Genomic DNA, 27,720 nt, shown 5'->3' with positions numbered 1-27,720 from the left:
TGAGGAGAGGCTGAGGAAACTGGGCTTATTTAGTCTGAAGAAAAGAAGAGTGAGGGGGGATTTGATAGCAGCCTTCAATTACCTGAAGGGGGGTTCCAAAGAGGATGGAGCTAGGCTGTTCTCAGTGGTGGCAGATGACAGAACAAGGAGCAATGGTCTCAAGTTGCAGTGGGGGAAGTCTAAGTTGGATATTAGGAAAAACTATTTAGCTAGGAGGGTGGTAAAGCACTGGAATGCTAGGGAAGTGGTGGAATCTGCATCCTTAGAGGTTTTTAAGGCCTGGCTTGACAAAGCCCTGGCTGGGATGATTTAGTTGGGGTTGGTTCTGCTGTGAGCATGGGGTTGGACTAGATGACCTCCTGAGGTCTCTTCCAACCCTAATCTATGATTCTATGGTGCCCAGGTATTACTCATGTACAAAGGTTACTTTTGTTAAAAATGCAGTTGTTCAAATAATATGGTGAAAAATTCAGAACATATCTGGGAATAAATTATCCAAATTCTGTTCTACACTCTCTCAGTCTTGGCAACATACTGAATACAGACAGTTTCATTGCTTCACCTTTTTTCAGAAGAATTTCTGCTAATCTCATTAGTCATTCATTATTCTCCCGTTAAAAAAATTCAATCACCCAACCAGGCAGCAGAACTTTACTATATGACCAAACATACACCACAAATAGCAAGGAGTAACTCAATTTTCAGCCTGAGGACCAAACTCCTATTTCAAAAAAGTCAACTCAAAGGGCATGAGCAATATTTTGGAGGCAGATTCTTTACCTTGCTTCACTCAATTTGTGAAACTCAGGCATTGCTAAGGGACCAGAAACCACCTATATGTACCTCCGCCCCACAACCCAGCATGAGGGTATAGAACCAGCATATCAGCTCCTAGTGGTGCAGAAGGTGAGTTGAAAGCTGGATGTTGGCTGGAACATACTGCACTCTGGTTATTTCCATCTGGTTTATAGAGCCTTGGGGACCATGGCCAGTTGGCACAAGTGATACAGATCCCTAAGCTGCTCTAACAAGAATGAGGGAGCTGTAAGTGGCTGTTCATCCTCAAGTTCTCCTTTCTTTCCCCTCTCCTGGATTACCCTGCTTGGCTGTGTCGGGAAGGAGGCAATGGAGTAGCCAGAGTTAGTCTCCTACCTTCTCTGAAATACAGTCAGAGGGGAAGTTGTTGAGCAGGTACATCATGGAAAGGACAGCAGCTCTCATCGGAGCTGCTCCTGGCTCTGTACGGGAGCACTGGGAGGTAGTTTCTCCTGAACTGTCTGTTTTAGGGGGTTTTCTGCAAGACCCTCCTCTCTTCCCTAGTCTTTACTGATTGAGATAGGCACCCAGACAAAAAAAACCCCATTTTTTTACAATTGGATTGGGATACACTTATTCTGGCTTCCAGTATGAGTCGGCAGACAAGCCCTGCATCTCCATGCAGGATCCTGGAACCAGACAATGAGCTATGCATGTTCTCAGTATGCATGTCAATGAGCTATGCATACTGAGAATGTCTCATGCATTTCTAATACTATCTTTAAAATAAAGCTCAAGGAAACTAAATACAAAATACATAATGAAGGTTACTGTCATAATTCTGGTTTAATCCCACAATATTGTAGAATTCAGAGATAATACCTACTAACTATATCTAAACAGAACCACGTCACTGGGCAATGTTCTCAGACCACTAACAATACTTAGGCAAAATAGATTAAATAAGGATGGTCTAAAATGTCTCATGTCTGAATTTACTGGTATTTGTGAATTAGCATATGATTATCGCTATTTGAATGACCGTAGTACTGAGCTTCATTTAGTGTGCATATATTCAGTGTTATGGGCAACGAGATATCTTAATCCAATCCTAGTTTTGCAATATCTTCCATGTAAGGGCCTTTTTGATTTCTTCAGACGATTATTAAATCTAGTTTCTTTGCTTTTAATAAAAAGCTTTGATATCCGATTATACTTCAAACATGACTTTTTTAAATGAAACGATAAGTAAAAGGACACTTTAAAATAACAGTAGAAACCCATTGCAAATCATTAAATTTTGGCAAATGAGAGAGCAAGTCAACAAATGTAGTTATAAAAACAAGGATAACATATCACAAACTGGTATTTCATTCATTTGACAAGTGAAGCTTAGTTTTAATTACAATACATTGTAGCAATGTATATTTATGTATGTAGTAAATTTATGTCAGATAATTTTATAAGAATAATGAAGTCTTTGAAATATGAGATCTCACTGTGTTGCTATGCTGTTAAATCCTTCCTAATACACACACAGAAAATGCTCTTTTCTGAAGGCAAATTATGTAGTGTATGGATCAGTGAAGTGTGAATTAACAAGGTTCTACTGTATATAATTTTCCAGTTGACTAACAATAAAACTTGAATGCGATAAATTAGTAATTAATACTAAAATGAATACAGACTATTATAGACAGACATTGTACAGTGGAGGATATTTTTCAAGCTATATGCCAATACCTATACTCACTAATGCATAAGCTTTAGTACACAAAACATGGCTTTATAAAATGACATACCTTATAAGTTTTAGGACTTCTTTAAATTAGTAGCATACTGTACCTTCACAACTCTTTTTGTCAGGCCCAAGTTCATAGCCAGGATCACAAGCACACTGATAACTGCCCAAGGTATTCACGCACCGCTGTTCACAGCCCCCCTTGTCAGGTTTGGCACATTCATCTTCCTCTGTGAAGACATAAAAGAATGGAAAAGGCATTAATTAAAAGTCTTTATCTTCCTCATCTCTAATTGTTGAACAGATTGATATTATCTGCAGCAAGTGGTGTGCATGCCATTGAACTTGTCTGTATAGCACATCATCTCTACTGACTGGAGCATTTTTAAAATTTTGAAGACCTGAAACCGGGTCAATAAAACTTTATGTTCTTCTTTTTCACTACAATAGCAACTGACAGCTACAGATCTAATTTATAAGCACTTTGTGGCCAGCATACAATGATTTAGGCAGCAGCAATCTAAAGGTTGTGTAAAGTACTGAGAGAATGATTGGAAATCCTCAGCAGGGTCACTTGAAGGGCACTTTTATCTCCAACAGAATGAATTTGTACATTATCCTGAATTCATACTCAAAACCAGATTAACAGAATCCTCAAATCCCAGTTTTCATTCTACTGATATTAAAGGAAACAAGATGCATCAGAAAAAACAGAATACGGCATTATCTTTGCTAGCCGTGAAACATGCTCATAATATCCATGCTCAAATACGCCTGAGATGTAGTATTTAGCATTTCCTTGCACAGTGGCAAATATGAAGAATATTCTCATTTGAAATAAACACTGACAATTATCTTCTCCTCCCCCATATCTGTACAGAGTGAAAACTGATGGTAAGGGCAGATCATCACTAGCCCTTTGTGGCTGGGCAAGGGAACAAGGGGTAGTAGGTTACCTGTACCATGGGTTCCAGAGGGGAATCCAGGTCCACACAGCTTCTACATCCACACCCTGTGCATTTGTAGTCATTTACATGTGTGCAAAGTGAGTGTAAAAACACTGCCATTTTGATTGGTTAACATTTTACACCCAGTTTGCCTAGGTACTGATGACTGAATAAGAAAGAGGTAGTGAAAGGTAGTGGAAAATCAGGCACCTCGACTCTAATCAGAACAGAAACTAAAATAATATTAATTTTTTATTCTACCAATATTACATCCTTAACGTTCTTTGTAACAGAGCAGACAAACGTAATTCTTCTATATTTCAATACTATATGAGAGTCAATCCCCATATAATACATACCTTTAAAAAAGTTAGCAGCAAACCCTGCTTTGTTAACTGTTCCATCAGAAACAAACTTCATCCACAGGGTATTAGAGGTAGATCTAATATCTTCTGGCTTATCATAGCCACAGAAATGGCCAATCAAACGACTATTTTCACTGGTTCCATCTCGGACTTCTAAGTAGTCATAGGCACAGTTGTCATGTCTTTCGATCTGTAAATATACAACAGTGCTCTGTTTAACCATGGACTAACACATAGCTAAATAAAATTCCTTTGTGTTAAATGGAATAGAAAATGTTCTTTCCTTTGGAAGTCCATATCTATTGTCAAAAAGAGTATAACAACTGATGGGAGAAAAAAGAAAGGTTCTTTATAGGTCTGCGTGTTACTACACTCACTTTCATGAACAGAAGCAAAATCTGTTGAGATGTTGAAAAGATACAATAGCTTAATTGCAAAAAAAAATTCTGTCTAAATAGCTACAAAGCAAGGCCCCATGTACTCCACCGTAAGCTTGATCTAAACTCTATGAAAGACCTGGTTTCTGCACAATTTAGTGCAGAGGACTAGCGATGCAGTGGCAGTTTTTGACAAATGAAGTTTAAATTTTATTGAACTGAATATAAAAATGAACTATAATCAGGAAAGTATTATTTTTGTGTTCTTTAATTTGATGTTAAATTCAATTTATTTTATGCTGTCTCTTCATTTTCACTGTGGTGCAAAATTCTGCATTACTGCATTCACCCTGCATAACTACATTCTAGAATTTGATGTGGGAAGCTAGACGTACTGGCAGTGAATAGAGTTTTAGGCACCTAGACGGTGTGGGAGGCAGACTGGAATTACCCACATTTGCTGCTAAAAGGGTGAGCAGTGAAATAATTAATAGTAAAATGTCATCATTACATCTCTGAAGCTGTTAAGTTTCCTGTTTCACTTGGGAGACTCCTGATTTCAGGTGACGTCTCTTGACTATTCCAGGCAGCTGACTGAACCTTTGCCATATAATGGGAGAACCCTAGCTGGACTAGAAATACGTGGGTAGAGCATCTCATCCACACATCCTGCCAGAAGACCTCAGAGCATAGAGACTATTTTGTGTAGGTCTTAGGTTAGAATGCTTCACACTCCCTACCTAGTAGTGTGTGGAGCACCAGTCAGAGTGGGAGTTGCAGCAGAAGGTAAAGCAGCAGCAGGACCTGGAGATGAGCCTTACAATCTTATATCTCAAGAACTGCAGTTACTAGATCTCAGATAGACTCCCACAGAGAGAGAGAGACAGTCTTCCCCCTAATGCAACCAGAATTCTTACGGCTGCTTTACCTTAGATTACCCCATGGTTTTAGAATTATGGAATACATGGAATCCTGCCTATAAATAAATTAACTAAATCCAGGAGAATAAAATTATATCTCAGAGAAAACTGGTTATACAAATAAATGGCAGGATTTCTGTTTTAAAAGGAAATTTCTTAGATAAGGAGAAGGCTGAAATCAAATCTATTAACAGAACCACCCTTTTAAAAAAATACAAGCAAACTAAATCTCATCCCCAAATGGAATTTTTTGTAATATGGAATTAAACCTATTAATATATTCTATGACAGTTTTGCTGTTCATTCATTGGTTGCTGAAATACTATACCTGCTGTGTATTATGAGCAGAATTAAGAAGCTTTTGCTTAGTACATTAGGATTTCTGATTCTTTTATGCTCAGTTTTGTTTATTTCATTTTTTTTTAAGAAAAAAATTGTCCCTCTTGTACAAATCTTGTCCATTTTCTTATCTAAGGCTCCAATACGGCATACACTTAAACATACATGTAATTTTCCCAGTGCAAGCAATCCCATAAAAATGAGTGGGATTACTCACATGAGTAATGCTACAGGGGCTTTTGTGTTTCCAAGCTCAGGGCCTTAATTAATTACGAGATCCATCTAAACATTTTGATCATGAGTAGCATCAGAACCAGAGTTAGGATGGTGAGTAAGAAATATCATAACAACCTGGGGCACAATTATTGCTGTACTGACTTCAGTAGGAGTTTCAAGTGCACAACTAATGTTGTGGTCATGCACGTGTCTATCTGCGCACCAGTTTTTCAGAGGTTTAGAGGGTAAATTTTAAATGTACTTCACATTCCAATTTTTTGTTCAAGTTATTAAATTCAGAATTTTTTAATGTTAACAATTATAATCTGCAATTCTGCTAGCATTATTGTATTAACAGCAATAGAGTAAAAAGCTATTGCATTCAGACGTAGGGGCTACTGGCCTGTTTCAAAGCCCATTAAAATCAATAAAGGGTCTAACTGTATTATTTTTTGTCCACAGTTCATTTTTACAGGACCATAAGGTCATTCAGAAATTCAATTTTTTTTCTATGATAGAGGAACATTATTCCACTCTATAGGGGAGTTTGGAAAATATTTTTATGGGCCAAATTCAGCTCTAAATTACATGTGCCCAACTCTCATTGAAGTAAAACACAAGAATTTCCTTTCAGAGCATCACCTTTCATTTTTGGCAGAGGAAGAAAGATAAAAATCTATTTTGGGCAGTGGTAAATTGCTAAACATCTAAGATTATAAAAATCAACCAACTTATAAAGTGTTATTGATTTACACCAAACATTCAAGTAAGGTGATCATTTGACTAATTTATTTTTAGTTCAATACCACTGCAAGTGGTTCCAATACTAATAATCTTCAGAGATTAACCTGAAATATAAACCAGAAGATAAATACAGTGTTTTTGGACAAGCAATAAGTAACTTTAAAACCCTTTGGCAAAAAATAAAAAGAACTGATGTGAACTGTGTTTTCCTTATCTGAGTTTCATATTTTAGGACATTATGGTGTTGTGTTATCTGGCAGCGCTGCTATGCAAAGACCTGCTATGCTAAACTACAAAAGTCTGCTATGCTTCCCAGTATAGAGTTTGATCCAACACCTATTTAAAGTAATGGAATGACTCTCACTGGGCCCATAAACCTTGTTTATTGGAGGGTTCAAATGTCATTCTTTCAGATGACATGTGGGTGAAAAACATGTAAATTGTTAGTAAATAAATAAAACATATTTTAATTTTTACAGCAAAAAAATGTAGCTGTGTTGGTAGCATCAGCAGCTGAAGGCTCCCGAAGAAAGTCAGGGCAGCATGACAGAACGAGGATGAAGGAAAGCCAGAGAAACCCTCTCGACGGAGGCAGCAGCAGTGGCCAGAATGGGGTCTCCCGGTTCAGGTGAGATTGCTTGAAGTGGCCATGGGGACCCAGAGAAAGTGGTTGGATATGGTCCAAAAGAGGTTACGACAGGTGGGAACTTGGCAGGACACTGACCCATCCTCCCAAACCAACCTATTCTATATTATCTCTTCCTCTCATGCCCAAATAGTGTCTCACAAGATGAGTTAGAGGAGGGTTCTTACCAGATCTAATAGTCTGGTGAGACAAGCAGGCCTCATCTTTATGAGCCACAGCTCAAGTCCAATTCACCTTTCTCACATTTGGGGATGCACAGAACTCCAACTTTCCTTCCCCATCTGGAGGTAACACGACTGGCAGAGCAGTCTAGATTCTTATTTTCAAAAATTTTACTGTCTCAGACAGTTTCTCAGAATTTATTTTTCAGTCCCAGAATAGTCAATAGCCTAGTGGTAGGGCTCTCACCTTGGATGTCGAAAATTCAGGTCCAAATCTTTGCTCTGCATGATTTGGACTAGCAACTTGGGACTCCCACATTGCAAGGTGAATGCCCTACCACTGGGCTATAAAGTCTCTCTCTCTCTCTCTTCTGTCCCAATGAATAATTATTTATATAAAGTAGAATACCTCCAGCTGGAGAGACACAGAGAGATTGCGAGAGAGACTGATTAAGTGGAGTTAAGGATGCTAATATTTATGCTGCTCTGCCTAAACATCACATAGTCCAATTCCTCTATCAGTGAGCTAAAGAAGAGCAGGTAATCCTACACTCTGCAGAAGCTGCAATGCCCACAGCAGGCAAAACAAGATGACTCAGTGATAAAGTCTGAAGTTCTTGGCTTTTCTGGGCGTTTAATTATACACTTGAGGTTATTTATAAAATTATTTCATTGCATTGTGTGCAATCAGAATTTCTGAAACATAAAAGCACCTTTCAAAGGACAATCAAATAATTTTCTCAAAAACACACTGTAGTAACTTCTGTCTGCCCTTTACTATTTTTGGACACAAGGACTTCTGATTTTTAAATCACTTTTCTGTTTTGCTGGGCAATGCACCAAGTATATAGAAATAAAGTGACACATTTGAACTCATATTTGAGATCGTTTTGCTATCGTATTGTTAACTATTTAAGGATATTTGATACCTTTTGTCATTAACAACAGAACATTCCAAAATTTTCTTTTATGGATACATATGTTGACTACAATAAACCCTTAACGCTCATGAATTAATACATTTGGGGGGAGTGGATTACAGCTCAGCCATAAGTATATCCAATATTGATTACATTTCTTTTTTTTTATTTTATCTATTTCTTTGAAATCTTTTCCAAACACTTGCTATCTCTTGAGTTTTCAGCACAAGAGGAGGTAAAGCAAAAGAAGGAGTGACACCAAGTTATCAGTGGCTTAGTAAACTTTGCTGCCAATATAAGCTTAAAGTTGGACATTGCTTGTTTCATTTATATGCAGCAAAGAGATAATCTAATTTTTTGCTATTTCAGAGAAGACAAACTGATTCCTCATAGGTAGTAATAAAAATCAGAACCACTGCTCTATATTTTTGTTAGTATAGCTATTGCAGGAAAGGCATTCCTTGTCCATTAAACAAAGTAATCTTGTTTAACGTCAGATTTCATAGAGCTGTCCTAATCAATCCTGATCCATTATAACAGACTCTCTGTATTTTGATATAGAAAGGGATTATTAAGAACTACAGAATTACTAAAAATACTGTCCATTTAAAACAATTTTCAACTCTGAGCCAGGACAGTGAAAGCCTAACTAGCATTCAAAATGATCCTTGGGCAGCGGAAGAGCTCATGCCTTATGTGGTATGGGACATTAATTTAGGACTGACAAAAAGATACGAGACTGCAGGTAACACCTATGAAAGTCTTTTCTAATGTTTATAATATATGGTCATTACTGATGGTAAATGTTGCCACTGAGGCCTGATCTTTTGATAATTCCATGCCAGAACTCCCATTGATTTTCAAGGGTCATACATCACTTAACAGTTGCAAGACCAGGAACAACAGAGATGAAAGAGACAGATGCACAAGGGACTTGGGCACTGCAATGCTAAGAGTCACTTTTAGGCACATAGGAAATCAAAGGAATACCACTGAGATCCACAAAACCTGAGTTAGGCACCTAAGCTCCCTATAAAATAAATGGAGGGAGATAGAGACCGAAGAATCCAGTCCACAAAGGCCAGCACAATGGGCTGGGAGCCACCTAAAATAGCCCGTGGGAAATGTAGATTGCAGTGGAACCAAAACTGGAATGTAGTCACCTAAATGCAAGGCTTAGGCACCTAAGTATCTTTGTTAATCTGAGCCATGGTTCCTAAATTCATACTCTAGTGAAATATTTAAACAAAAATTGTAGACAGAATGAGTATTACTAAACTTAGCTGTGAACTTCAAAACAGCACATATAGTATATATAATGGGTTGTATGAAATATCAATTGCCTGTGTTAGGGACAAGCTTGCTGGCCTGTACCATTCAATAAAAATGTTTATAGATATCCACTACAGATATGTTAAATTTGAAAAATATGGGCTTTAAGACCATTTTAAGAATTTGGCTTTTTAAAAAATACAGTACTTGTTTCTGCATAATAAAAACAGAAAATAGTGGTTTCTTTCCAGAAAGGCATTCCTTTTTAGTAGCAATTAGATTGAGAAAAGAAATAACAGCTCTATTATTTAATAGAATCCTAAAGCAGTCTTGCAAAACAGGATTATGCATTTGTCAAAAGAAACTATTGTCAGTATTTAACACATTCCAATTCAAATAGCACAGATAACATAAAACCCCTTTAATCGTCTTGAAAATTTCTGCAACAGGAAAGGTCCCAAGGAAAGGAAACTTCAGCAGTAGACTTTTTTTTCTTTTCTTTTTTTTGTTGTGGGGGGGGGAGATTTCTTTGTTTCTTCATTGGTTTAATGAGGATTCCCTTAAATGGCACTGTCAGTTATCCACTAGATGGTTTGCTGAATCAGTTAAATGGCTTTACCTCAAATGCCTGAAAGGTTAATCCGACATTGTAGTTCTCTGACACTGTTATTTTCCACACACATTCCTTCATTGGTCTGTAGTCATCAGGATAATTAGGAGATTGTATCTGGCCTTCGTTTTTGTGGATCTCACCTCCACAGATTGCTGATGAAAGCATAAAACTCAATCTAAGTATATTTTCAGGACTGACATTTTCCCCTCTTCTTGAACTGTCAAAATTTGTGTGGTGATGAAATTATACAAGAAAAAATGTACACACTTTAAAAAGGTAAAATTGCTGAAATCCAGCTTGGTTGTATAAACTACTGCACATTTTCAGTTTACACAGAGTATTTAATGTTTTTAATAATGCAGTACCTTTAACACTGGAGAAGACTCCAGAATCATTGACATTTATGATTTGTGACTGCTTTAAAAGGCATTAAAATCGTCACAAAATAATATAACTTTTTATATGCTTTTCGGGTTATGTAAAATACATTTCCCATCAATAACCATGTCCATATGTAGTTTATTAGCCTCAGTAAAACAGAATATTGAGACAGAAACTTCATCCTCTATATCTATGAATTTTTACCTACAAACTAAGCTCTGAACCTGGAAACACATACATTTTGAGTTCAGAGAAACAACTCACATGAGTAAGGTTACTCAAATGCGTAAGTGTTTTCAGGATTGGGGCCTACCCTCAAATATTAAACATCTGTGGGTTCCATTTAAATCACACTCTTTTCTACTCAACAGTGTTAAACTGGGCTACACTGATTTTCAAGAAGGTGTCTGTTAACGTTCTCCTTTACGTAAACTACAATACATGCAGGAATAGAACCAGACTTTGCAAAAGAAGGTGGGGAAGTATGGAACTAAAAGTATAGAACAAAACATTAAATACATTTTCTCTTCGACGCTGCCTCTTAAACAAGGTATCCAACAAGAAATGTGCAAAACTCCCCGCTCCCGAAACTTCCCATGAGAAAAAGATAGCCACATTAAATTTCCAAAGTGTCATTAACAAAATGGACTCAACACACCTGAACTAAAGGAAAATGGAAATTTCCCTGTGTTTGGTAAGCTCTGTGCAGAAATGTAGGTATGTGCTAAAGAACAGATCTCAAAATCTACTGAGAACGTTTAAGAGAGTTTCCAACTCCCATTTAATTGAGAATTTAAAAATGTGCATGATATACTTATGATCACCATTACTGATGCTATTAGAAAGGATGACGTCTGTAATGTGATCATATCAGTAATTTCAAAATTACACATCTATGAAGTTGATGGCCCATACCAAAACTGCTTTCTTAAAAAGTAAGAAACTAATTTCAGAGGAAGTTAATTTAACTCTTTATCAATGCCCACATTTGTCAAGATATTAATGTGTTTCTTGTTCATCTTTATCCATCTGCTTAAGTCATCTTTAATATTCACAGGGACTTGCCTTCATAAACTGCTGCAAAACCTTTTCCTACCCAATTGCTGCTGCTGCGGAACTCTATCCACATTCGGCTGTCAGTAGATGTGAGTACTTCTGGCAGTTTGTCACCACAGAACCTGCCTAAAAACAAGCAACGAATAAGCATACTTGATGTGCTCTTTCCGGCCCAAACCCTACAAGCACTTACGTGTGGGTTTAACTTTATAAACAGGCTTGGAAAGATTCGATTTTTATCAATAAATGCTGATTTCACCATACACACAAATCAACAAAAATATTTCCATTGATAATAATAGATATGTACAGATAGGCAAAGTAAGAAAAAATGTTCCTTGAGAACTCATTAGAGTTTGATTTAACAATATTTACTTTGTACATTTTGACATGTGATGTTGACAAGGTTTAATGGTTATAAATGTTTTACTTTTTAAATCTCAACAGCTACTGTCATTAAATAATTATTGCCTGACCCCACCCCATACTTTCCAACCATGACAATTTAAATTCAATAAAAATGCTTTAAAATACATTGTAGAGAGATAGAGAGATTTTATTATAATTTTGTTGGTGCTATTTTTCACAATTCCCAGGCTCCTTTAGTACTATGAGACCACATGTAAAAGTCTCAGAGGGATTGAGGGGCAAGAGGGTGTTCCTCTTTCTAACCACAATGAGTCAAATGATATCATACTTTAAGCCTGTCACTGATCTAGAATTGAGCATTATGCATCCTGGACTTCATACTGGAATAATGTCAGCAAAAGTCAAGGAAGAATTCCAATTTTGTGGGAGAAAAAATGCTAATGCTTCTCAGTATATATATATACTGAGAAGCATTAGCATTTTTTCTCCCACAAAATTGGAATTCTTCCTTGACTTTTGCTGACATTATTCCAGTATGAAGTCCAGGATGCATAATGCTCAATTCTAGATATATATATATATATATATATATATTTAACTTTAAAAATGACAGCTTTTTGAAGTAGATGGGATTAGTAGGTAGACTGCAGGTATGGAGGACAAAGACACATAATATATCTAATTTATCATATGGATCTGCACTTTATCACATGGACATGAATACCACTACTATATTTGTGGAAGCATGCAATATATTTCTCAAATTCCACAGAATAGCTCGGGCCTAAATTGTATTAGTTAAAAAGGCCAAAAATATATAATCTCCGTTTTTTTCCAGTTTAACAACTCTGTTGCTGTTTGCCTACACTCTACTGAAATACAGCCTGAAGCAATAAATACCTGTGCCCACCCTTTTCTTGAAAAAGGATGTTCATGCTACACACCCTACATATCCCAGCATGCCACGGCCTGAGCATGGCATGATGGAGTTTCAAATCTTCCCAGCTACACCTCTATCTTTTTTAAAGAAAAGGGTGTCTCATGGGCTGCATTATTGACTTGCAAGAAGATATTGGTGTGTTGAATGTCCATTACTCAAACTGAAAGTTCCCCTCTCGTAACCGCAACAGAAAAACTAGAGCCCAAGCTGATGAGTAGAACTTTACAGCTGGTGTTCTAGTCACAGCAAGTCAATTACCAATTATGCACACTGGCAGAGCCTGTGCCACTTACTACTTCCTCAAAAAATTATTACTAAAGTTCTACCATCAAATCTAAAGCAACCTCGTTTTTTAAACACAGAAATACCGCATGAGCAGTTATTTTAAGTACACACATACTCATTTGTCATGCTCAGATTCAAGCATCTGCTTAATAACGTCTTGCTCCACTGAGATGAAAGTTTATTTCCTTTTTTGTTTCTTTGTATTTGTTTGTTTTCTGAAGGGGGAATTTTTATTTATTTTATTTATTTATATTTCCTGAGAATTTTGCAGTTTTTCAAAGACTTACAAAGTTATTGTGAATAGCAAACAAGGAGTTAAATTTCTGCATGCAAACTATACATTGAACAAGAGTGGAGTGGGGAAACAGTTTCATACCAAGCAGAGGTGATTTTCTCCAGTAGCCATCTCTTACTTCAATATAGTCATACCAGCAGAGACTGCTCTTGTACAGGTCCATTGTAGTAAAGTTTAAAACAATCTGCAATGCAGAGGAGAATAGCATGCCATATAATTCACTTCGTTGTAGTTAGCACTAGAATATAGACCACCCAATCAATATGCTGTGAAACCGAAGTCATAGTGATCACCCTTAAAGTCTCGCCAATTGCCTAGATAGTTAAATAGCTACTCCTTTGGCAGCATCCAAGTTATTTCCTATAGTAAGTATAAGAGAACCCTACAGGTTCTGCTATAACTTTGTGTAAGGTAAACTGGCAGGCTTAAGGTTGACCACTTTAGCTTAACAGTTCCGGGGTGTTTTTACTAAGAAATCCGAATGTGAAAGTGACAATACAGTAAAATGTTGTTCTAACATCATCACATGACATTATTGGATGTTACTTCATCCCAAGCCGTGCTCCATTCAGTGAATAGGACTTTGGGTCATTTCTAACATCCCTGGGTATAAATGTTATTTATGGACATAAAATCACCATAAAATAAAATGTTCTCTTTCCCTTACTACTTTGAGAACTTGCCCTACATTCCAAAAAATATGGGGTGTGCATTCAGTGTGATGGCTTGCCCTGTGTTGGAAACAAGACCATTTAAAAAAAAATTGGATACACTGTTACTTTTCGAACAAACCCTAAATAAACGTATAGCAATATCAGAATTTGGTGTATACATGAAACTTCAGAACTTGCAGTCTCTGACTCACGCTGAAAAGAACTGAGTACATCCCTAAATACATGCACATTTTTTTAGTTAATGACACAAGCATTGCTGGAGGAGTGTTCAGAATAATGCATCAGAGCATCCCATTTTCTCCAGACTTATTATAGCCGATATTATCATAGCATGTAGCTTTTCAACTGGAATAGAGTTAATTGAGGCCACACATTCACAATGGCCACAGGTTGGTTCCTAGCTCACTAGCACTGCCTTAGCAATCTGGCCCACTCTATGTGAAGCTAAGTATCTCTCTCTTGTAGTGGTGACATTGCTGTGAAATAATGGCTGTAAACATGTAAAGCATTAGGAGCTTTAAAATACATAGAATCATAGAATCATAGAATATCAGGGTTGGAAGGGACCCCAGAAGGTCATCTAGTCCAACCCCCTGCTCGAAGCAGGACCAATTCCCAGTTAAATCATCCCAGCCAGGGCTTTGTCAAGCCTGACCTTAAAAACCTCTAAGGAAGGAGATTCTACCACCTCCCTAGGTAACGCATTCCAGTGTTTCACCACCCTCTTAGTGAAAAAGTTTTTCCTAATATCCAATCTAAACCTCCCCCATTGCAACTTGAGACCATTACTCCTCGTTCTGTCATCTGCTACCATTGAGAACAGTCTAGAGCCATCCTCTTTGGAACCCCCTTTCAGGTAGTTGAAAGCAGCTATCAAATCCCCCCTCATTCTTCTCTTCTGCAGACTAAACAATCCCAGCTCCCTCAGCCTCTCCTCATAAGTCATGTGCTCTAGACCCCTAATCATTTTTGTTGCCCTTCGCTGGACTCTCTCCAATTTATCCACATCCTTCTTGTAGTGTGGGGCCCAAAACTGGACACAGTACTCCAGACCATTTTTAACAGACCATTTTTGCATGTGCCATGTGACTTTAATACTGAGTACATGTTACTGTAATCCATTGCCAAGGTCAAAGTTGATACATTTTGGTTTCACTTGGAACTTATTTTTGTACCCTGAAATTAACATACTTTGTAAGGGGGATAAAGGCAAGATAAAGGTAACAATGATTCTTACAACCAGGTCAGATTTAAGAGAAGGTCAGCAAAACAAGAAGATAAAGCATCACTCATTTCAAGTTCAGTCTGTAAAACAGTTTCTAGAATTCATAGGCTTTCATTAGCTTTCATTTTCCTTCTTTGCCCTTATTCCCTTTTTGAATCTAGGAAGTTTGGTTCTGAACATTCAGACTAACCCTGGAAACAGCTCTGCATATGGTTAACTCTTCATGATTTCATTGGAAGTTACACTACATGTAAATAAGGGTAAAATTGGACCTAGTGGACAATGGGGAAAGCAGCACACTTTACTTTCTTGCAACAGCGTTTTGTTGAAGAGATCAAAAGTCTTTTAAAAACAATTCCTCACTGTACATTACCAAATATTCAATAAAAAGACTGATCCGAAGCATACTTGCACTACAACAGAAAACGTCATTACAGACCCTGTGCTACAGACCATTTTTGCATGTGCCATGTGACTTTAATACTGAGTACTCAAATTTTAAATATGCTGCTAGAGAGGAAACATTTACTACTGTGCACTAATTTAGATTTCACACTACTACAAAATATTCCCATGGCAGCCACGTACCAGCTGCATTTGTCATTTAAAACTGTCAGGGAATCTCTCTTACTCCAACTGTGATAAGAAAAAAATAACACTTTAATCTGAACAATGGACCCAAATAGTCACTTAAAGGTTTATTTTCATTGCTTCAAGGTGTAGTATATGTCCCTTTTTGAACATACAATACAGTATTTATCCACAAATCTCAATCTTTCCCAGGCAACTTGATCTTGTAATAGAAGATAAACAATTAGATATTGTAGGTAAACTAATACACAGCTTAAATATAAGTGGCTGAGAGCAATTGAATGCCAAGAAAAGGAAAGAAGTTTCAAGTAAAGAAAAAAATAGTTTCTTCCTTATTTTGAATAGCTCAACTTAAAAGTTAGGCAGTATTGGGGAAAAAGTTAGACGGACACTCATTTAAAACACTGGATAAACCTCTCCAAGAAAATGAAACAATGGGATTAAACAAAATCAAGACTAAGTGCACAGGTGCACAATCTAGCCATCTTTTAACGGCTAGCTATGCCTTTAACACAGCCCTGCATAGGGGTGGTTCAGAGCACCAGGGTAAGCATCAGAAACACTTTCCCAGAGCTCCCTGGTGTGCTACAGGGAACTTGAACTGCCATGCCCCCTTAATGAGTGCAGCAGTGCTTTGTGCAGCTGTCCAGCTTTGCTGGCTGGCAGTTTGGGATGGAGGGGGAAAACAGAGCATGCTTCTGCCTGCTCCCTATCCACTTAGGAATATTATAAGCTCTGTGGAAAGCATCTTGAAAACAGACCTGCATCCCTTTAAGTGCAACAAATCTGATCAGTCCTTACTTGATCTTTGTGTCCCTTTCCCCTTACTATATGGGACAGCCAGAATCTAGCATTAAATTACTCAATCTGCAAGCAAAGAATTAATGTTTTCAGTATAAATTTGATAAATTGGAAAACATAAAATATTTAGGTCTTATTTCATCATCTCACAAATTAACAGTTGTAGGAATTCTGGGTCATACAGTAGAACCTCAAAGTTACAAACACTTCGGGAATGGAGGTTGTTCATAACTCTGAAATGCCCATAACTCTGAACAGAAAGTTATGGTTGTTTTCACAAGTTTACAAATGAATACTGACTTAATACAGCTTTGAAACTTTACTATGCAAAAGAAAAATGCTGCTTTCCCTTTGTTTTTTTAGTAGTTTACGTTTAACACAGTACTGTACTGTATTTTCTGCTGCTGCCTGATTAAGTACTTCTAGTTCCAAATGAGTTTTGTTGCTGACCTGTCAGTTCGTAACTCTGGTGTTTGTAACTCTGAGGTTCTACTGTAGTTATTTCAGAAGCTAAAATCTGTAATAATGGAATATTAATCAAATTATATGCTAGGCTTAAAACCTGAGCCGAGGGATCAGAACTGAATACTTTAAAATCAGTCACAATTGTTCCTGAATCTGCGGTACGTTTTTCTTTATTACTCTAGTAGTTAATATCTTTTTAGAGAAATGTATTAATTATTTGCATTGGAAGGTATAAAGTTTTAGGTAATATTTTATCTATTTTTTCATACTTCAGCTATCTATTTTTTATATATTGAATCGCCTTTCCATGAACTTCAAAAATAAAAGTAAATATAGTCTTAATGGAAAACTAGTTCTAACAATCTCTTCTCATTAGGTCAGAGGTGGGCAAACTATGGCCCGCAGGCCACATCCGGCCCTCAGGACCATCCTGCCCAGCCCTTGAGCTCCGGACCGGGGAGGCTAGCTCTGGCCTCTCCCCGATTGTCCCCCCTTCCCCGCAGCCATGCTGCCGCATGGGCAGCAGGGCTACGAGCTCCTGCCGCTCTGAGAGGCATGGTAAGGGCACGGCAGTGAGAGAGTTGGGTAGGAGATTCCGGGGGGCAGTCAGGGGACAGGGAGCGGTTGGATGGGGTGGAGGTTCTGGGGCACTCAGGGGTCGGGGAACAGGGGGGGTTGGATAGGGCGTGGGAGTCCTGGGGGGGCTGTCGGGGAGGGATGGAAAGGGGTCGGGGCAGTCAGGGGACATCAACATGAATATATTTAAGGTTCCATTTTGCAACTCTGCAGAAATCCGTAGAGCTGGAGACAAGGCAGAACAACAGTTCAAGGGGACAGGATGACTGAAAGTCTCCAGAGAAAGACAATCAATGAACATTTGTCAGCACAATTAAGAAATTATTGGTTACGTAAGCAAAGTCAGTCATGCCATTGCAGCCTCAAATAGAATAAAATATATCACACCTCTTACTTGCTGAGACAAGAAAGAACAAAACACATTGTGGAAACAGAGCTATGCTATATATTTCTCCAAGGATTTTTTTTAAATTCAATATTACTTTTGTAATAACTGAAGATTAGTTGTCCTATTTAAGCATCCATATAAAGGCTAAAGGAAAAATAGAGAGTAATATTACATATTCAAAGGGCCAGATCCAGAAAACATTGGTACAGGTTAGCCCCCTATGCTAACTAAATCCTCGGAGCCAGAAAGCAGGGGTTCACCCTTCAGATGGCAGTGTTTTTTACCGATACCACACTTGCAACCTCATCCCTCATAATTTCCTACCACCAATGACCTCATAGAGGGTTTGTGCTAGCATAAATCAGTGTGGATTCTGAAATGAAGATAGGGAAAAAGTAACATCCCACCAAAATTCCCACCAGATTATGTTGAAACAATATACTGTTCAGTCCAAAGAAACCAGAGCGTGAGAAGCCAGGAAGTTTGGAGTTAAGACTTCTCAGTCCATCATTAGGTCACATCTTATTTTAGGGGCAAATGAGTATGCATGCAAAATCCCAAAACAGATGGCACTTAACATTATTGTACAGTTTATTTCAGTGTTTAAAAGCAAAGGAAGTAAAATACAAACACAATTATGTCTCAATTGTTCCTTCATAGGGAATGCAAGGAATAAGAAACTGATATTCTACCATCATCCATAGATTTTTCATGAAATGGACCTAAATATCTGTTTCTGAGGCATTGAGTTGTGTACGTCAATTAATTCTTAGACCCTGATTCTGCCAACCCTTGCTCACATTAAGTACCTTACTCTATAAGTATTCCCATTTATTTCAAGTGTTCTGGGCCAAGGTGTTCGAAGCACCGCAGGCCGGCAGAGGTACTCTGGAAAACGAGACCCACACGCAGCTAAGCAGTGAGTTATTGGCTTTATTGAAGGTTAGTGACACACCCGCAAAGGGGACTCCAAGCGTTGCTGTCACGGAGGCGGAGAACCCAGCACACCGGAGCTTTGCCTGGGACGGAGTCCGGCGAAGGAGTGACCAATGAGCCATAATAAGCAATACACACAAACAGCTCATGAATATAGAATTAGGTACTTCCCTGAAGGGGCTTTCCGCGAACTGGCAAAGGGCCATACAGGGCAGACAGAACTGGCCTAAGGCCGGTTATAGCTGGTTATCCATGTCCTACAGTGACCGGGTGGCCTTGAGAAAGCGGAAGTTCCCTAGCTAGGCCGTAACAAAGTCTTCCACAGTCCCTTACATCAAGTAAGGTACAACAGAGTGAAATGAGGCAGAAATGAATCCTTTGATTTTAATACATGGAACACTTACACAAAATGTGTATATTCTGCTCTCAGCTGCTACAGAAATCAATGGATATTGTTTCAGAGCCTCAGGGTGGAGTTGAGACTGATAAATACTATATGTCATATCCAAGTATATTTAGGGAATCATTCTCTGTTCTTCATCTGTTTTTTGTCTTCTTACACTGTAAGATCTTCAGGACAGGGGCTCTCTCTTACTATGAGTTTGTACAATGTCTAGCATAATGGGCCCCCATCCTAGTTGGGGCCTTAGGGCACCACAACAACATTATAAATATATTATAATAAACCTACGGTCCTTAGATCCATTCATATGAAATTGCATATGTGCTAGAAATCCTCAGGAAAAACCACTTTCTAAGTTAAACAAAACAGCGACAATTAAACCCTAAAACTTTATATATTTATTTATTTTACTGGAGAAAAGAAAATAACGTTGGAGATTACATTTTTGTGACAGTAGCATTAACTGTGTTGCAGTGCAGGTAGTGGGGATGTAAAATTATCCCTCCAGATGTATTTGCTTTCTTCGTGCAAAACTTCTCCTATTCAGCCATTTCTATTTGCCACTCCCTACCAGCCTGCAGTGCCACCATCAGCCTCCAAGCATTTGAGGCTGCTTATTTTTCATCCTGTTTCATGTGCCTGCCAACAGTAGGACTAACACATTCCAAAAGGCTTTGCTTTTATTCATAACAATGGCAACAGCTCTCACAGCCCTCTGGGATCTATCAGTGCATCAGAAAACAAACATGTTCATTAGGCTGCAGAGCCACAGACCTTGAGAGAACTAAGAATATAGTAATTTTGTTTTGAGAGAAGGAAGCCTAGTACTGAGTGGGAGAGCACAGCATGGTCTGAATGCAATATCTGGTGGAATATGGTGGCTTTCGGGGGTTTCTGACTCTAGTATGAAGGGTGCTTCTTGGTTCTTATAACTCTCTCTTCAAAACTGTATCAGTTTGCTTAATATTGCCCTCCTAATACCTTTTCCATCTCTTTAAAATGTACTTGTGTATTTCTTTCTGCACATTTTGTCTGTGGGAAAACTCTCCCTTCATCCCACTGAATCTGTTTACTTGGATGGAGGTCAATATCCTAGTAAATAAATGAGAACAAAATATGGTAAAAGCTGGAATGCCCTAGAAAAGACGAGCGGGCTTGTGCCTTCAATATCACAGAACCTTTGTGAAAGGAAGCCTCATTTCCTTCCTCTACTTAGTACCAGCCCAATAATTTTCTCGGTCCATTTTTTCTAAAATTTACACCCAGGCTGAGAACTTGGACTCTGCTTCAGCCTCATGCAAACTTTCACAATGAAACTTGAGCTCCCAAAATCAAGGTATACAAATTCTCCACTAGAACAACACCAGAGAATGCTTACAATGATACATTTAAAACTCCTGTAGTTTCTTCTTACTTTCTATTGTATTATATTCAATTTACAAATATAAGCCCACTGACTGCATTAAAAGTGCTGGTATTGGGTAGGCCGCACAGTCAGTCTAGGTTTTCCCATGCTGTACAACCAGTGTGCCTCAGCCCCATCCTGGAAGGATCATCCATGCAGATGAGAAGGTATTTGAAACTCCATGCCCATTAAACCCATCTGCCTCTAGGCTGAAGCTGTCAATGGGGGCACAAGTTTTGATGGGTTTTTGTGATATGAACATCTACCTACTAAGAAGTGGACTAAAGCCATGAACTTATTTCACTTAAACAATCATCAGACGGCAACAACTTTGAGCATCTAATAACATGGGCCAAAGTCAAATCAATTGCCTACAGTTCAAAATCTGTAACATATTCGCTCAAGGGATTGAATCAGTTCCTGATATTATGCAAACTTTTAAAAAAAGTAGAAAGAAAGGCTAAATAATCAGGGAAGAGTATCTTTTAGGAAAGGAATGCTTGTATTTATTTTAAGGGACAGAGGTGGTGAAATAATGGTTAAGTACCTTCTCCCCTGGGGTAACAGAGATTCGCCATATACAGTGTGTGTAGGAAGGATAACCATTTGGAAATCCTGGAGAGGAAAAGTTGCCTGTAGATTCTTGCAGTGTTTCTCCACATGCTGTAAAGGAACAGAACATGGTAAAAACAGAGAAATTCATGTGTCTTATAAATATAAGGCACACAGGAAGAAGTGTCTCCTTTACAATATTTATTTAGAATTAATTTGATTCAGTACAGAGGCAGAATGAAAAGTAGTCTAGTGATGTTATGATTTAGTCAAAAGCAATGATTTAAACCAGTCTGCTATGCATTTTGGTTTTATACACCGTTTTTTCTTTCCATGAACCCTTTCACTTATGCACTGTGCAACTGACAAAACCAAAATTGCAAGAGTCTTAAAAAATGTTATGGCTGATAATCACATGGCAAAATTATTTGCCTTTATTTTGACTTTATTTTGGTACAACTTTTTGAATTTACATGCAGTATCCACACCCATACCAACATTATCTAAGAAGAACTAAAAGAAAAACACAGTGCTTAAGTGATTGACATACGAGAAATTAATCAGCGGTTTCATTTAATAATTTATATTGTCCGGCATTAAGGCTAAATATGAACTGATGTCATTCATTCATATTAGAACAGAAAACCTAAATCCTAAATTCAATAAAATCTTTTGCACAAAAATGATTTGTGGAGGTACAGAAATAATAAAGAGAAACAAATGTAAAGACCCATAATACCAAAAGCTTTGATATTCTATATTACAAAAGCCTTTATCTTACCTGTCAATCATGCTGCTAGCTGCTGGGTTACTGATTAATAATTCTTTCTCCCCACTGAGCTATATCATCACAAGCTGCTGCCATTCTCTACCATTAAAGCTGATTCAAGTAGGATTCCTACAGTCAGTCATCTTTGTGACCTTCAATCAACAAGTTGTTTCACCTACTGATTTTGTAGGTGTGATCGGAAAGATGTGAACTTGAGAATATTACCCCGGGACTGACAGTGTAATCAGATCTGCAATACTTTTAAATTACAGGGCTATAGCTGCCAGCAGGTGAACCACTGTATCATCAAAATCTCAATGAATTATAAATGATCTGGAAAAACCTTTAGATAAGAGGGTACAAAGGAGACTCTATTTTAAAGACAGACAATGCAGCTATAAAGTTAGATGCTGCCTTGTTAAAATGTGTCCAAGATGTAATCTGAAAACTGCATTGTAACAGCAGGTTTAAACTCCATTCAAAGTAGTAAGCATGACTTCTGAACATTTAATAGTGATTGTGATAAAGGTGGGGGGAGGAAAGGACTCTCATTCCTTCAAAAATCTTCAAGGTCAAAGTGGCATAATATTGTGTCCTTTAGGAAACAAATAGAGAAAAATCTCTTACTGCTTTTATTTTAAAAATATGTTTCTCTCTTTTTTTAAAAATTTGCAATTATGTAAAATTACATACACAGAAAAGCAACTTAAATGTTAAATAATTACTTCTGTACAAGTCCTTTTTAGAGAAAATTCTCTACCATAATTAACAAGAGTTTACTTTAACGCAGCATAAGTGAAAGTTCAGATAAATTGCAGAGTACCGTACTGGATTTCCCTAGTGCTGACTGATATGAAACCAAAACTTTGCCTACAGGGTTTAAAAGAAGCCTCAGGACACAATAATATTGCTTCACACGCAGTGAAGCAGAACCAGAGTGGTAGCGTGGTTCTGCCCATGAGATCTGTGTGGAATTCAGGAAATCCACTGGATCCAAAGGTACTGCACACTATCTTCAGAAGCCCTGCTCATGCTCCTCCACCACTTTCACCTCCCCACCAGTGTGGTTTCGATGGGATTACACTGCCAAGGCTTCTCCTTTTAGTTGCTTCATCTTGAACCTCTCTTGAAGAGAGGAAGTGGTGTTCTTACATGTCATGGAGAGGATGTATGTAACGCAGATCGGGCTGCCTTTCATATCAATCTACCTAGGTAGGTATACGGCCCCCATCACCATAGGAGCTAAACTTCTTTTCAGCAGATCACCCATGAGGCCCGTGGGAGGATAACATATATACCACATCTCCCACCCATTCCCCCCACAACCATACACTCCTCAAACTTCTCTCACCAGCTGCGAACCCTAATCCTGTTAAGAGCTCCCTTGGTAGGATGGAGCTACAGGGGTCTCCTCCTCTTCCACACGTACAAGAGATCGGTATGGAAGAATCCAGGCCTTTGCTTAAAAATAACCTTTCATGGTAAATTACCAAACCATGTATTATTTACCCGAGAGACACAAACAACTATGTTCAAATAACAATGCATTTCCCAGAGACCCTGAACTGCTGTAGTCTCCCCTGCTTCATTCCTATACATTTAGGATGTCTGTTGTTAACCTACAATATAGTTATCGCTCCAATAATAACTGCATAACAAGTTTATTGTAACTAAAAATACCTAAGCAATACATTTAACTAATACAGTAACATATAAATATTTCCTTATCATTACAGTCCATACATTGAGGCTGAGTTACTAACAATATTGCAACTTGTAAGGGGTGTTTGTTTACACACAACCTTAACTCTGAACCACAAAACATAATTTAAAAAATCATTCAATAATTCAGTATATATCTATAGATAGATGTATACACATTACCATGTAACATATATAAGATGACTGAAGTGCATAAGGTATAGAATGGAAGGCAGTTAGGAACTCCACAGCGTATCAAAAATAGAGGGGGACACTGAAGTAACATAGGGAATCATCAGAGTTTAGCAGCCCAGTAAAGCACACAGAGCTAAGATATGGAGATTTACTCTATTCAGATCCTTTAATTACATTGTTATAAAATCAACCTCATCCAGTTAAACACCACAGCTCCTAAAATTTCATTTAAAGAATTTCAGCATCTACCTGGCTGAGCTATGAAATAGGTTTGGGTTTTTTTTAAACCACCTCTCTGAAAAGAGCTAATAGTAAAATTTCAGATCCCAGATTTGGTGGTTGATTCTCCAGTGTGGTGAAGTCACTTCAGCTGAATGTAAATGGATCAAAGTGATCTCAAAGTGGCTCAAGTTTGCTCCTGAAGAATTTCTCCTGTAGCTTTAAATTACACCCAGGCCAGGTGCCTGACAATCACGGAGTCCCATAACGGGACAAACCAAAAGCTCCAAAACTTTGGATAGAGTGAGGGGAGAGTTTAAAGTCAGATCTTTTCTAATAAAATTTTATATAATTGATGTTTTAAAATACTCTCCTGTGTCATAATATTTGACAATATTTACTGTTTAAGTTAAACATCCCTTGTCAGCCAAGAAAAAAAGATTGTAGATTAACCTCTTCTACTTGTTAATCAAAGTCATGTATTCACGTGATTTCATCATTTTGCTTTACTTTATTCTGAAAGCTGAATTAGTTTAATGATTTATTTGTTAATTTGCTATTGTAACATGAACAAATTGAGCCCCAAGTAGAACAAAGTGGCCAACGGCAACTTTCATCTCTAAAGACAATGTTCACTCGGATTAAACTAGAATAGGATGACATACTCCATATTAAAAATAAGAGCAGATAGAATCTACTCCATATGTCACACAAATCAGACACAGACTTTGAGTCCCTGGACAGTTGCCAATGCTGCCTTTGACTGGGCAATATTTGGGCACCCCCCTTGTTTAAAAGCACATTTTTTTTCAATGGTTCAGTGGTTCTTGAAGCAGTTAGTTAAAATTCCATCACAAGAGAATTCAGAGGGTTTCTTTCCATAATTGGACTGCTAACAATTACATTATTTGTGATTAGGCTTATGAAATGCTTCACTATAAACTATTTCACTGACCATTGCAGTCCATGAGTAATGGGCTCCACTATTAAAAAGAAATGTGACCATATGATACAATTAAATGTATGGTGACTTATTTATATTTCCTAAGAGCCAATTTTGGTATTTTTCATGCCAGAATAAACTAATTACTACCTCTATGTTACACACCTTTGTTTTTAGAAAGATCACTTTTACTCCTTTATTAAAGGTTAACATAGCTGGTATTTCCTCTATTGCCTGGCTTCTCTAGATGTTATGCCCTATTTCAATTTTATTAGGTTAGGCATGTAGTAGAAACAAAACTGCAGTCCTTCCAGTATGGAATGGCAATCTGTTTATTTTACAGCTCAAGTAGTTTGCACTTCTAACACCCCTTATAGAAACCAAGGGAGTTCTGTGGGGGGTGGGCGGGATGTGTGAGAAGAGGGAAATTATTTCTGCCTCTTCCTTATGAAGATCAGCAATTTTTACAGATAGCAAAGAGATAAAAGGATATGGAAACAGTCACGTGTGTCACACCATACACACATACAAAGCAGTGAAATTTGTCGACATTTCATTAACTATATAGCATGGGTTAGCAAAACCCTAGCATGTCTGCAAAATTTTGCTGACCTGATCTGCTCCCTCCCTGATTAAGAGTCAAACTGAAATTTGAAAGTTACAAGGCCCCTAATATTTACAAATATGTGAAGCATATCACCACAATAAAAGATACCTTTAAAATACTTGCAAAAGATAAATACTATATCTTTAAACTAAAAAAAACCAAACCATAATCGGTATTTGCTACATACAAGTGTTTGAGATGCCGCAGTATCTTCTTTTACAGTTATGGGGGAAATACTAAAAAGAGTCTCAGTATCACTGTATGGTAAATGTGTGTAAATGATAACTGATTTAATGGTGACTCTGCTCTGATTTAATGGTGGCTTACTTGTATAAAAATGTTAAGGAAGTATTTTAGTTTCCTGCACTGAAGCTGGACTGGAGAATAGTATTGGTGCTGTACATATGTATTTCAGGTTGCAAAACCAAAAGCTCAAAAATTGGGAAATGCCTAAATTAATTCAAGTGCATGCATTATGATACAGCCTTTAATTACATGATCACATAATATTTTTTCCACAGGACCACTGCCTCATTCAGTTTGTAAGATGGACTGTTTTTACTGAATGGGTAGCTTTCAATATTTTTTTTTATCCTTCTATCCTTTTATCATTCTGTGTGTGGCCCCCGTGGACTTATTTGGCACACACCGTTTAAACAATGCACTGAATACAGAATTATTAGTTTCCTTGTGGGTTTTTCTATGGCATTTATCATCACAGTATATGAGTGGTTCAAACAGTAATGAATTTATCTTTACAACACCCCTGTGAGGTAAAGTGGTATTAAGTATCACCAATTTATGGGTGTGGATCTGAAGCACATGAAATTAAGGCTACAACTGTCAAGCATCCACTAATTTTGGGCTGCAAACCTTATATGCCCACGGCACGATTTTTCTTAGTACTTAACATTTTATATGTTCAAAACACAGCTCCTATTGATGCCAGTTGCAGCTGTGAGTGCTCAGCACTTTTGCAAATCAGACTCCAGGTGTCTCAAGTTGGGCATGAAGAAAATAAGGAGCATAGAATTAGTGGCCAACTATTTCTGACCAAACAGGGAGGTCTGGGCCAGGCCCCAGGAGCAGCAGGGTCTTCCTCAGCAACAGCAGGAATGGGAAAGGGAGAAGTTGTGGCCCGCTCTCCCTCCCAAGCCTCTGAAGCCTCTCTTCCCCCTCCCTGAACCAATTATACAGTGTAGAAGAAGCAAAGCTGGACTTTCCAGGGATTAAATCTAGGAACAGCAGAGACCATTTCAGCAGCAGCAGGACAGGAAAGAAACTGGACCTCCCCCTCAAGAACTTCACAGTCCCAGTACACCAATGATGTGATGAGACTGCTTTTCACAATTTAAACTCTGGTTGTTTGGCAAAACTTCTCTCCTCCTGCCTCTTTCCTTCCTAAACTCTCTACTGCCAGCCTTGCTCCACCTGCTCCTCTCCATATTTACCCCTCCTTCCTTTCCCCCTTTTTTCCTACTCATCTGCCTTTTGCTTTGTCCCTATCTTTGTCCATCTTCTCCTTCATTTATTTTTCCTACTCCTTTTTTTCGTAATCATATATGTGTAAAATTTCAAAGGCTCAGAGTCTGCACACCTGGGCCAAAATGCTGGAAGAGTATTTTCTGTTTACTTAATATTAAGAAGTAACTGTGCCAAATCAGTAGCTGTTTTCTCCTTGACACAGGTCACAAAAACCACAATCCAAACTAAAAAGTACAAACGATCAAACTCCTATCTTATAAATCTTATAGTCCTGGCACCTTCACACCTGGTGAAAACAGGACATATCATTTTATCACCCAGTCTCTCCAAAGTTGAAATATGTCTCTCATCCTGTAAACACTTTCTAGGGTAATGACACTAACTAAACACCAGTGAGGCTGTTTTCCCACAGGCTAGAGAAGCTGGAGAAACAGGAATATTC

The 27,720-nt window shown here is 37.9% G+C and overlaps 1 protein-coding gene across 1 annotated transcript in view; it reads right to left on the bottom strand.

The window, feature by feature from the left end:
* Window positions 1-27,720, bottom strand: part of TLL1 (tolloid like 1) — a 196,048-nt gene that overhangs the window by 38,964 nt on the left and 129,364 nt on the right. The window contains exons 9-14 of the mRNA XM_074951107.1: window positions 21,355-21,470; window positions 13,425-13,527; window positions 11,464-11,580; window positions 10,024-10,169; window positions 3,804-3,999; window positions 2,602-2,727 (exon numbers count right to left, since the gene is read on the bottom strand). Coding sequence (XP_074807208.1) covers window positions 2,602-2,727; window positions 3,804-3,999; window positions 10,024-10,169; window positions 11,464-11,580; window positions 13,425-13,527; window positions 21,355-21,470 — 804 coding nt within the window. The remainder of the gene's footprint in view (window positions 1-2,601; window positions 2,728-3,803; window positions 4,000-10,023; window positions 10,170-11,463; window positions 11,581-13,424; window positions 13,528-21,354; window positions 21,471-27,720) is intronic.

Source organism: Natator depressus, chromosome 4 (genome assembly GCF_965152275.1).
Source record: "Natator depressus isolate rNatDep1 chromosome 4, rNatDep2.hap1, whole genome shotgun sequence".
Lineage (NCBI taxonomy): Eukaryota > Metazoa > Chordata > Testudines > Cheloniidae > Natator > Natator depressus.
The sequence above is the reverse complement of the archived record's forward strand: the minus strand, read 5'-3'. Positions and strand labels throughout refer to the sequence as shown.